Source organism: Rana temporaria, chromosome 1, assembly GCF_905171775.1.
Source record: "Rana temporaria chromosome 1, aRanTem1.1, whole genome shotgun sequence".
Classification (NCBI taxonomy): Eukaryota; Metazoa; Chordata; class Amphibia; order Anura; family Ranidae; genus Rana; species Rana temporaria.
In genome coordinates, this window is record NC_053489.1 from 290,872,319 (window position 1) to 290,884,571 (window position 12,253).

The 12,253-nt window shown below is 40.3% G+C and overlaps 1 protein-coding gene across 3 annotated transcripts in view; it reads left to right on the top strand.

The window, feature by feature from the left end:
- SMARCA2 (SWI/SNF related, matrix associated, actin dependent regulator of chromatin, subfamily a, member 2) overlaps positions 1 to 12,253 on the top strand; it is a 266,143-nt gene that overhangs the window by 73,561 nt on the left and 180,329 nt on the right. For all 3 annotated transcript variants that reach the window (XM_040357227.1, XM_040357235.1, XM_040357243.1), the window contains exons 7-10: positions 4,238 to 4,364; positions 6,329 to 6,502; positions 9,188 to 9,361; positions 11,111 to 11,278. In XM_040357227.1, the coding sequence (XP_040213161.1) occupies positions 4,238 to 4,364; positions 6,329 to 6,502; positions 9,188 to 9,361; positions 11,111 to 11,278 (643 nt within the window). The remainder of the gene's footprint in view (positions 1 to 4,237; positions 4,365 to 6,328; positions 6,503 to 9,187; positions 9,362 to 11,110; positions 11,279 to 12,253) is intronic.

Sequence of the window (12,253 nt, forward strand, 5' to 3'; positions counted from 1 at the left end):
AAAAAAAGATACAGATTGTCTCCTAAGGAGATTTGAGGCTTTAAAACACCCCAAACCACAAGGATGTAATTCTGCATCACTGCAGGAGACTCATTTCCTCTCCTCTGGAGTACAAAAAATTGAATTAGAATTAGGTCAGTCAGGTTTTTCATAGAGATTGAACTGTAAATCAAGACGGGTTACTATTCTGGCAAGAAACAGACTTATATTACAGCCAGGAGATATTTGTTCAGGTCCTTGGAAGAGGTTTATGAATCCTACAGGAGAAGTGAATCTGTAGGCAGAAGAAGCTGGCACATTGTAACATGCAATATTACTTCTACATTAATATGCAATGAATTTGCTGTGTTGCTTTGTATACATTCTGTAAAAAAGTATTTTTTAATTATTCATACAGTGTGCCAAGACTCTTTAGCAGTAAATATGGCTGTAATCACCAACTACAAAGTGCTGAATTTGCAAGTTGTTGGTTTTTTTTTTTCAATACTTGCTGGTTTGGAATTTTTGTCTTTTGGCTCAGATATTGCAGTGTACATTAATTGGTTGGGAATGAAGGATAAAGTGAATTTATTATTCTTGAATGTAACTTGCGTATGAACCGTTATTTATCTTGCTATCTGCTTCTTTTTTTTTAAAGCGTTTTTTTACCCTTCAAAAAAAAGATCCTATTTCTTTTAACCACTTCAGCCCTGGAAGATTTTACCCCCTTCCTGACCTGAGCACTTATTACAATTTGGCACTGCGTCGCTTTATCTGGCAATTGCGTGGTAGTTTTCCCACAAATAGAGATTTATTTTGGCGGTATTTGATCATCTCCTGCAGTTTTTATTTTTTGCGCTATAAACAAAAAAAGAGCAACGATTTTGAAAAAATATATATTTTGCTATAATATCCCCAATTTTTTTTTAAAACAAATTTCTTCATCAGTTTAGGCCAATATATTTTCTTATACATCTTTTTGGCAAAAAAAAATCGCAATATGCGTGTATTGATTGGTTTGCACAAAAGTTATAGTGTCTGCAAACTATGGAAAAGATTGATGGCATTTTTAATATTTTTTTTTTTTACTAGTAATGGCGGTGATCTGTGATTTTCCGCAGTACTGCAACATTGCGACGGACAGAGTTTTGACACTTTTTTGGGACCATTGGCATTTATACAGTGATCAGTGCTATAAAAATGCACTGATTACTGTGTAAATGTCACTGGCAGGGAAGGGGTTAACACTAGGGGGTGATCAAGGGGTTAGTTGTGTGTTCCCTCAGTGTGTTCTAACTGTATGGGGATAGGATTGACTTGGAGCCGAGACATATAGTTTTTCCTACTTGGTAGCAACAAACAATATGGCTCCTCTTCTCTGACAGTACAGGGATTTGTGTGTTTACATCCACAAATCCTCGTGCACGCAATTGCACGTGGCCAGCGGCAATCGTGGCCACATGCATCGGGTTCCCCGCAGTGCAGCGTGCGTGCACGCCCTCTGGTGGCCGGAAAAGGGTAGGATGTACCCGTTCGGGATTTCGCCCAGGGGCGCCATTGTGCCGCAATATATTTGCCTGACATGGTCGGGAACCAGTTAAAGTATGAATAACCGCACACTGCTTGTGCTGTGTAATTTGGCCCTTACCATCATATAAAAATACCTGGCTGATCCTGCCTGGTTCTGCCCTCCCCCTCCTGTAAACTGACCAAGGTTTATCATGGCTGCTGAGCCCCGACACCATGGTCCGTTTACATGCCTCAGTCATCCGCAGCTCTTCTCTGTCCCCTCCCGTAGATTCTCCCCACTCCCCTCTCTATCAGCTCTGTTTTAGGGCCCACCCCTCCCCTTCTGCTGCTGAAATAACTGTCATTTTTAGGCAATATCCTGTGTGTGTGCTTTATTTAAAATAATACTGTTCTATTCTTTATTTCAGAGCGGTGCTCACGTGAGTGCCCACCTCTCTCCTCCCCTCCTACCGGCTGACGTCAGCGGGCGATTCTCAGCCCCTCTTGCTGTAGCTGTCAGATCGGGAGAGCACACGGCAGGCGGTCACGTGAGCGCCGATTAGAACTCTGAAATGGGTATATAGCGACATTTTTTTTTTTTTACAATAAAGCACACACATAGGGACACAGCATTATTGAACACAGGAGATTGCGTGAGAATTAACAAGTGGGGTTACAACCACTTTAATTCCCCATTCAGTTCTACAAAGTCTGGGTAAGGATGAGGCTATACTAGAAGCCAGCTAGGCTCTTTTGCCGTTATGTGCTGAACGTGAGCATAAATGGCATGAGGATGGAAATTAATAAAAAGTGTCTGAGACAAGTTCTGTCCGTTGTCAATGGCAATCAATCAGCTTCTATCTTCCATTTTTTTTTCCACACAGCTTCGAAAATGAAAATGTAAAAGCTAATTTGTTTGGATTTGATTTCCAGCTGAGGCAAAGTTGAGAAAAAGTATGTCTTAAGCTGGTCATAGATGGCTAGTTTTTTTTTTTTTTTTTTTTTTCTCAATTTCTCAGCAGACTGATGGAAAAAAAATGGATTCCCCAATTCACACAAATGATGTGGATGGAGAAATCCTACTCGCTGTGCTAATGTATTCTGACAGTGGGGACACCTACTGATCAGCGCTGCCAACTGGCTGCAAGTTTTCCATCATTCCCATTTTGAGAGAAGGCAGTCAGAGCAGGAATAGATGGATTGCAATTCGGCCAGTCCTCGCTTAACCTGCCAGTTTTTTAATCCATCTGTGGTCAGCTTTTTATTAGCGTGCTTTGCGCATGCGTGGTAGGGAACTGGCTGTGAAGCAGTAGGGAAATCGTCTGGGGTGAAGACACCACTGGATCCATGGACAGAAAAGTGTCATGAAAAAATGTAATTTTTTTTTTCTGGTGTAGCCTGGAGCTCTTCTTTAACTTATGTCACAACTGCCCCATTAAAGACTGATAGTCTAATGACTGGTGGGATAGTAATCAAAACGCAGCAGGAGAGGTGAAGGAAGCACAGAACTATAGATCTACCAAATTGGTAAATGAAGCAGATGCAGACAGATCAGGGTAATGCAGATCCTCAGGTACAGCTTCATCTCTTGCAAGAACAGCGACCTTGCCATTTTTTTTTTACTAATGTGATTGAATGGGCAATATACAACAATAAATTGCCAAAGAGAGTCATTGGCTGACATTGCGTGATCAGTTCTTATTTAGTGGAATAGGTTGGAGTTCTATAGGTATATACCGTACCTTAGATTGTAAGCTCCTTGAGGACAGGGACTGATGTGAATGTACAGTATATATGTAAAGCAATGTATAAACTGACGGAGCTATTTAAGTATTTGTAATAATATTTGTGGTTGGATTTTGTGTTCTTTTAAATTTTTGTTTAAATGTTATTTATATTTTCTTCTATACTTATATTTTTATGAAAATTAAAAAAAAAATACAATGTCTTGCATAGTGACATTCACTATACAGGCATACCCCACTTTTAAGTACACAACGGGACCAGAGCATGTATGTAAAACGAAAATGTACTTAAAGTGAAACAATACCCTTTTTCACTTCTAGGGTGTAGTGGGGGGTCAGGGACTGTAGTGGGGGTGTCAAGAGCTGTAGTTGAGGTCTCAGGGGCTGTAGTGGGGGTGTCAGGGGCACACTGGAACAGGGTGGGGTATTCTCTCTGAGCTTCAGCTCCTTCTACTGCGGCTGCAAAATGTCCCTACAGTACTTGTAAGGCACTTTACATACACTCGCAGGTATGTCCTTACTCGCGAGTGTATGTAAAGTGAGTGTACTTAAAGCGGGGTATGCCTGTAGTACAGAAGGCTTACCAAATGCACCTGGCAACAGTAAAAGGAAAATGGCGACTATATAGCAAGGTAGAATAGAATACAATGTATATGTGGTCAGCAATAACATTTGTAAAGTGTGTTTTATGAGAGTTGTGGTGGGAACCTATATTTTCAAAGTATTTATATTTTCTTTCTTATGTTCAGGTAAATATAAAATAATACATTTAAATACTTCATATTCACTTCTTTTGGCCCCCAATAGACCCGATAACAGGGAGATGGAACAGATTGCAGTGAGTCACACAACCTTTTTTTATCCCTTCTAGCAGAGTGGACTGTCTGGCTTAGTCAGTTATACAGAGGTTTATTTTTGTTTTTTCTCAGGAGGGCAAAAAAAAATATATTGATTTTTATTTGTAAATGTTTTATCCTACAGTAACTTGAGTATCTGTGTTTCAGACTTCAAGCTCGTATTGCCCATAGGATCCAGGAACTGGAAAATTTACCTGGCTCGCTACCGCCTGATCTGCGAACCAAGGCCACAGTGGAGTTAAAGGCCCTTAGACTTTTAAACTTTCAGCGCCAGGTACAAGTAATACAACCATGTTTAAATAGCTGCCAGATAGAATATTAGATATGAATTTTAAATTATGTATTTTTTTTGATATTTTGAGATACATTAATTGGTCTTAACATGAATATTGCAAGTTTTTTTTTTTTTTTTTTTTTGTGTGTGTGTTTGGGATTAGGACATATTTTAATTGTGGTAATTTTAAATATTTTATATTTACCATTTACAGCCATCAGCTGGCGAATGTTAAGAAATCACTAGTAGAAAACTGCTTCTGTAAAATAGACCTGAAGAGCAGTAGAGATCAGATTACACACAGTGGAAAGGGGACACTTAATTTGTAACGTGGTCGTGCTCCAATTTCCCCAACCTCCTTCCACCCCCACCTTGTGTCAGCGGGTGGCACCCGCTGTCACATTTCAAAATCAGTGTGGCTGTGCACCAGCCCAGCTGTGTCATTCATTCACCACAGTCTATGAAGAAGAAATTAATCCTTCATAGTTCATTCATAAGCCATGCAGCTTTCAAACTGACAGCTTGTACGGAGATGCAAGCAGAAAGCCGTAGGACTTTTGCAGGAGCCTGACATTGCATCCGCAATCCACTAAATGCTTCTGCAATGTTTGCAGGATCCTTAGGGCCTTTTCACACTGGTGCGTTTTTCACGCGTTTTTGCCGCGTTTTCGTGGTAAAAATAGCGCTATTAAAATGCCCATAAAACGCTCCCCATGCCCCCTCCATTGAAATGAATTAAAAAACGCGTTTTGAATTCATTTCAATAGAGAGGGGCATGGGGAGCGTTTTAATAGCGCTATTTTTACTGCGAAAACGCAGAAAAAACGCACCAGTGTGAAAGGGCCCTTAGAGAAAAAAATGTAATGCAGATTTTTTTTTTCCCCCTTCAAAAAATGTTTTGTTTATTTTTTCCCAAAAGGAGAACTTGGCCTTTGGAGTACCAACAACCATGCAGGTTAGGCCCCATATACACAGGAAGCTGCTAAACGGACGTTTAGAGGCATTTGGACGTTTTTTTCAACTGCCCCTGAACGCATTCAATGTTATCCTATGTGACCATGTACACAGTCTCATTTATTGCAGTTTTTAGGCAGTTGCGTAACCCCCCCCCAAAAAAAAAAAAAAATATATATATATATATATATATATATATATATATATATATATATATATATATAAATTTTAAACGCAGCAAAACGCGGCATGTAAACATGGCAAAATGTGGGTTTTTATCTGTTAAGTTTAATCATTTAGGAGCAGTTGTAAAAACGTCCTGTGTACATATGGAGACTTATGAGCTTTAGGTTTTATGGATGCATGGTGTAATAAAATGTTGCTAAAAAATAAAGATTTGAGCTCTTGAATGTTTTTAATTATGTTTAACATCAGTTTATAATCTTTAAGGCTAAATTGAGCAAAAGCCATTATACTTTCTCCTCGGTGGGGTGCTCCACTAAAATGTAAAACTTAAAAGGGCAACAGTGAGTGAAAGACATAGTGACTGGGGTTGATTTACAAAAGGTAAATGGTCTGTGCACTGCAATTGCACCCACAAGTGCACTGCAGTTGCTCTAGATCTGAGGTGAACTGCATTTTTGCTTGCACTTGATTGGATATTAGACATCAGCAGAGCTTTCCCCTAGGATCTGGAGCAACTGCCCTTGCAGTGCACAGTATATTTGCCTTTAGTAAATCAACCTCATTAAACTGGATTTAAGGTATATCTTGACACTTACTCAGGGTTCACTGCTCTTGATTCAGAATTGGCATTACTAGGATAATTTTATTTACTGTCTTACCCAATGTATACATATTGTAAAAGGAGATTTTTAACCATTTTTGAACATTACAAAAAAAAAAAAAAACACTTTTAAAAGTTTGTTATTTAATTATTTATAGTTTTAACTTTGTGTGTTTATTCCTTTAACACCACCTTGCTTCCATGTTTTTTTTTTGTTGCTCAGTTGAGACAGGAAGTTGTGGCATGCATGCGACGGGATACCACTCTTGAGACTGCTCTGAACTCTAAAGCTTACAAGAGAAGCAAGCGACAAACACTGCGCGAGGCTCGAATGACTGAAAAGTTGGAGAAGCAGCAAAAGATCGAACAAGAGAGGAAGCGCAGACAAAAACACCAGGTCATTTTTTTTGTTTTTGTTTTTTTTTTGTTCTTTTTTGAGTGAGTGAGTGAAAAACTTATAAAGCGCAACACTTGCGAACTGAATCGCCTCTGGGCGCTGTTTCCATTCCTTCGGTAAGGAAACCCTTTACCTCAGAAGAGATGAGTTTTAATCATTCTCCTGAAGGCCAAGTGGTCCGACTCCAGTCGGATGGTGGTTGGTAGTGCATTCCACAGTTGAGGTCCTTGGACAGCAAATCTCCGATCTCCTTTGGATTTGTATCTTGCCTTGGGTATTTCCAGTAGGTTTTGATTTGTCGATCGCAGAATGCGATTTGGGTTATGGGCTTTTATTTTTTCGCATAGATATTGGGGAGCGTTTCCTTGAATACACTTGTGTGTTAGGCAGAGTGCCTTAAAAGTGATTCTGTCTTCTACTGGTAGCCAGTGAAGAGATCTAAGCGAAAAGGAGATTGACTCCCATGTTTTTTTGCCAGTCACTAATCGAGCAGCTGTATTTTGAACGACTTGCAGACGAGTGATTTGGTATTTGGGAAGTCTTTTGCTAGGTGTTTGCAATTGTGCAAGCACCTATTTATCCATTAGTGACCATAATCTGAGTCTGAGCACGCAGCACCACATATTGTATAAAAATCGATTCCCTTGTTTATCAAGCCCCACCCCCTAATGCTGATGTACTTCTCGAATGTAAAGTATACTTCAAATATGAGAAACAATTTATATGGCAAGTTTAATCACCGAGCCAGAGCAGAGCTATCCACATAGTTGCGACTTTGAGTTTTTAGTGCCAAAACTTATATCCGATCATCATTTATTGTAGGTGCCATGTCACATTAGCAATTCTATTGCAGATTCAGATGTGCTCTGATTAGCCTTTTTTTTTTTTTTTTTTTTTTTTTTTGTGAGGTTTTTTTTTTTTTTTTGCATTATGAAATTATTTGCAGCCAATGAAAAATCTGTGGTGATGGGATTCCAGTGATTTGGAGCTCAGCCACCAAGCAACTGACTTTTTTGAGGCAGTTGGAGCTATCTGCAAAATCACAATCTTTCAACACAGTGCAGCTGCTGATTGTAATGGCACATCATTGTTTTCCTGCTGCAGACAGATTGTATTGTATCCAGCTGCAGTAGTCTGTAGCCAGCTACAAACTGCCATAGAAATTTGTAAGACCCTGTTCATACTGGCATTAAAAACGTGAATTTGAGGCATGTTTCTGCCATGCCTCAAATGCCTAGTGAAGCAGCCTGCAATGGATGAAATGGACAGCGGCAAAACTGTTCACATTTTAAAAACACGTAGTGTTGGCATCCCGTCACACCACTGTGTGGCAAAAATGTAGCTACATGTCGAGTCTGGGAGAAGTTGAAGCTTGTCGACTCCTTCTATTCAAATCTATGATGCTGTGCCGTAAACATGCCTGTAGCACATTTACAACGCATTTGAGGAGCGTTAATCAAATATCAGTGAGGTGGAAGGTGGAATATCGGTGAGGTGGAAACAAAAAATCACCAGAAGGCATCTGGGAGTGTTTTTGAACTGGGGCATTGGTTCACATTACTGTCAGCGTTGGACCAAGTTCTCACTTTCTAAAGAAACTAACTCTTGCTAGACAGGCATTTAGAACAATCAAACAACATATTCACTGAACGAATAGTGAATGTGGCTTTCCTTTCTTTGCAAAGTTTGGACCGTGCTGTCTGTTCAGTTTCTGTTGCTTCCCCTGATAGAGGGAACCCATCATTGTGAGGAACTAATAGGAATGTATGGGGTCTGGGAGGAAGTGGGTAAGCTAAATTGCTATCAAGTAATGTTGAAACTTTGCCCAGTAGTCAGAGTACCGACACTGAAAGCTTCTGCAGGTATATACAAGGAACTTCTAGGTGTCTGTTTATCAGTATTTTCACCTACGATGTAAATTGCTTTCGCTCATGATTCAATTGTAAAAGTGTGTGACTCTTCTGTAAAAACTTTGATAAAGAGACCCCCCCCCAAGTATCAGTACTTTTAAGAAGAATTCCAGCTATAGATAGTCTGTATAGTTGCATTGATCCAGCTTGGACCAATGTAATTGTGCATTTGCCATACCTGGCTGTTCGCCCTAAAAGCTTGAAACTGCTACTCCAGTGATCTACACTAGCTTCTGGGTCCTTCGCTGAGCGGCTGCCCTGCTGCATTCTGAACACAGGAGTTTGTCCACTTGGCACAAGAATGCTTTGCATTTTCGGAATGAATGCATAGTGCTCTCTGATTGGACAAAGTGGAGAGGCTGGGAACCGATATCACACTCTCCCACCTTGTCCAGACAGAAAGCACTTTGCATTCATTGAGAAGATGCAAACATTCTCTGAATGGCACCCTTGCCACGCAGCCGGCTGACCTGTGTTTCAAAATGCAGCTGGACATGGAAGCACGTGGAGATCTTCTGGGGTAGTGGTGTTCACTTCAGTGATTTCCAGCTTCCAGGGGAATCTGCCAGGTGTTGTTTATGTATCCAAGCTGGACCAATGAGGCTATGTATATAATATCCATATCTAGAATTTCTTTTTAATCATTTTAGTAGCTCTTGATAGCTGTAGGATGTGCATGTGTGTTGTGAAATGTTATTATACAAAGTAAGTAGCCTTTATTTATTCTTTGTCAATAAATAAATATATATATATATATTTTTTTTTATTATTGTAGGAATATCTCAACAGTATATTGCAACATGCAAAAGATTTTAAGGAGTACCACAGATCTGTCACTGGCAAAATACAAAAACTTTCCAAAGCTGTTGCTACATGGCATGCGAATACTGAAAGAGAACAGAAGAAGGAGACTGAACGAATTGAGAAGGAAAGAATGAGAAGACTTATGGTAAGTGCATGTCTTTTTAACTGAAAACGATTATTATACAGATATACTATGCAGCTTTTAGTTTTAAGTGCTACTTGGAATAATGACTGCCATATGGAATTATGGAGCAAAGTCATCTAATAAAATGATCTATTAATTGCTCCTAACAGATAAACTGGCCAATTTAATTGTTTCCCCAAAAGAAAGCTCAAGTTAGTGTTCAATAAATGTTGTAACGTATATCCTTAGGGCTTATTCACAGGTGCACCCAGCCCCATGCAGTGGCCAGGGATATTTGTTTACTTTTTAATACTACTGCCGAACTGTGCGCAGGAAACAAATGACCCTTACTGTTGCACAGGGCTAAGTGCGCATGTGAATAAACCCTTAATTAAATTTACCAGTGCTTTCTGCAGTTTTTTTTTTCTTTTCTTTTACATTGTGCCTACCAGTACATACGCAGCTCAACATGCATTCTTGGTGCAGTACTTGTGTGCCGGGATAAATTACTCGCATGTGCAGGAGTCTTGTGTCTGCTAGCCAGTTAAAAAGCTGAAAACCTGACACCTGGAAGAAGCCCAGGGAGATGTCGGCAGCCGGCGAGGGAATCTAACAGTTGCATCACTGGGACAGAGTAAAGTATTTTGCAGACTTTACTTTGGCTTCAGTGTCTGTTGATATAAAACGCACCTATCAATGCTGACAACAAGATCCTGCATTAAATACTGCCCTTATGCTGTATGCATGTAAGTGCAAGTGTACAGCACACTATTGGTTACTAGGATGCCAAGTGGCTTGAGCTGCCTGCATCCTAGAAATGAAGGACACTAAGCATTTGGAGCCCCCTGCATCCTAGCAACCATGAACACATGTCCGCTATGACATTGATCACTAGCCGTGCATGTAAAGAATATCTGGACTTCAGCTATTTAAGAATTCATGAATGGCTAAAGGCTTGTCATTCTTCACACAGTGACTCCTTCATTAAGGGCTGACATGGGCTGACATGTTTATATCAATAAATAACCAGCAGTGGCCACCCACTGATTGCACTTTATTATTGTTACATGTCAACCCTGAGCAGCAACTGCATCAATAGTGCCATCTGCCTCCTAGCAACAAAGGACAATAGACAGCTATAGCTGCTTGCCTCCTAGCTCCTGCCACCTTTCTATGCTAGGAGGCAGGTGGTGCCTGTAGAGTGCATAGAACACTGCTTTAAAATGGGAATCTAAAAGCTTCTGTGCACATAGATTTATTGGCTATAATAGAGCCACGCTCAAATTTAGTTAAAAAAAAAAAAAAGGGAAGCCACACAGATTTAAATGCAGCATTTTCTTGTGCAGGAGGTTTAAGAGTGCTGGCACCTGCCAGGATTGCCAATCCGAAGAGTGTTGTACTTGATAGTTAAGTGCAAACATTTTAACAGAAATGGAATGCTAAGTGAGGGGGAGGTGGGGGACTTATGCAGACTGCTGTATTATATACTGAGCTAGAGCTTCATATTGACACTTTCCAGGTATATTCTGTGTTTGATCTTACACAGAACCATTTTACAAAAAAGTTAAAATGTTTTTTTTTTCTGTAGTCATAAAAACTGTTGAATATTACTCTTTATTCCGCATCTTTAAAGCTTTTGAAAATGCTCTCATCTCTGACATGTAGTAATGTACCGGTGTTTATGGATGTTGTCTGAAATGTTTCAGAATAATGCATTCTTTTTAGTTATTCATATATGACACTCATCTTGTATATTTTTTTCTTTAACAGGCTGAAGATGAAGAAGGATACCGAAAACTGATTGATCAGAAAAAAGATCGCCGTCTGGCCTATCTGCTCCAACAAACTGATGAGTATGTAGCAAATCTCACCAGCTTGGTGTGGGAGCACAAAAAAGCACAAGCTGCCAAGGAGAAAAAGAAGAGGAGAAGAAAGAAGGTAAGCCCAGATGCAGACTGGACATTCCAATAAAACACGTAATACTTGCAATAAAAGCTAGTATACAATGGCAGTTTAATTTTATATTGCACCCTCTGGTGCAAGCTGGACATGGATGGTTCAATTCTCGGACAGTTCAGCAGGGACCGGCTGAGCTTCGAACCCTCTATGAGCAGGCTGATTGTACCCAAGTTGATGCATCGATTGACTTGAGTACAACCAGCATATCGGATTTTTAGCATGCAATTATTGTCAGCAGCTACAGCCACCAGCAATAATCACTATGTGCTCCCTACATGGATGGCTCCCTATTATACCCCCCCAACTCCCGCCAGGAACTCAGCAGGAGGCATTTCCCCATCAACATGGATTGTGTTGATGAGGGAATTGAGAATTTCTTTACTGAAACCCATGGTTGCAGGAAAGAGAATTGCATCATCTTTGGCCTACCTTTAAAGTGGTTGTGAACATTTACACATACTGAGTGCAGCGAAGTGACTAGCATCAGGTAATACACAGGGAATCATCCTATGAAAGTTATACCTGTTTGTCTGCAGCGCTCCCTTCTCTACAGTCTTCCAAAACACATTTTACAGAGCATCTCTCAGCTCTGAAAAGCAGGGGGCAGAGGTATTTGCTGAGCTCAGTGAAAAGAGCTCTGACCCCCAATTGGAGGGACATGACCCACCCCCTCACAGTACAGGGGAACAAGCACAGCTGTGGCTGTCAATCACAGGCTGTGTACTAGAGCTCTCCTCCCAAGTCACCAAATTATCTCTTGGAGTCTGGAAAAGCTGTCAGAAGTGACCCATGGAAAAACCAGAGGAAGGAGTAAACAGAGAGGAAACAAACAAGTACGCAATATAGAAGCATGTGCTTTGTTCATATTTCATGTCTGAGAATTCCAACCGCTTTCCCAAAATGGTTGCATTCAAGGAATAACTGTTCGATATAAGTGTGTGTCTGTTGGCTCTC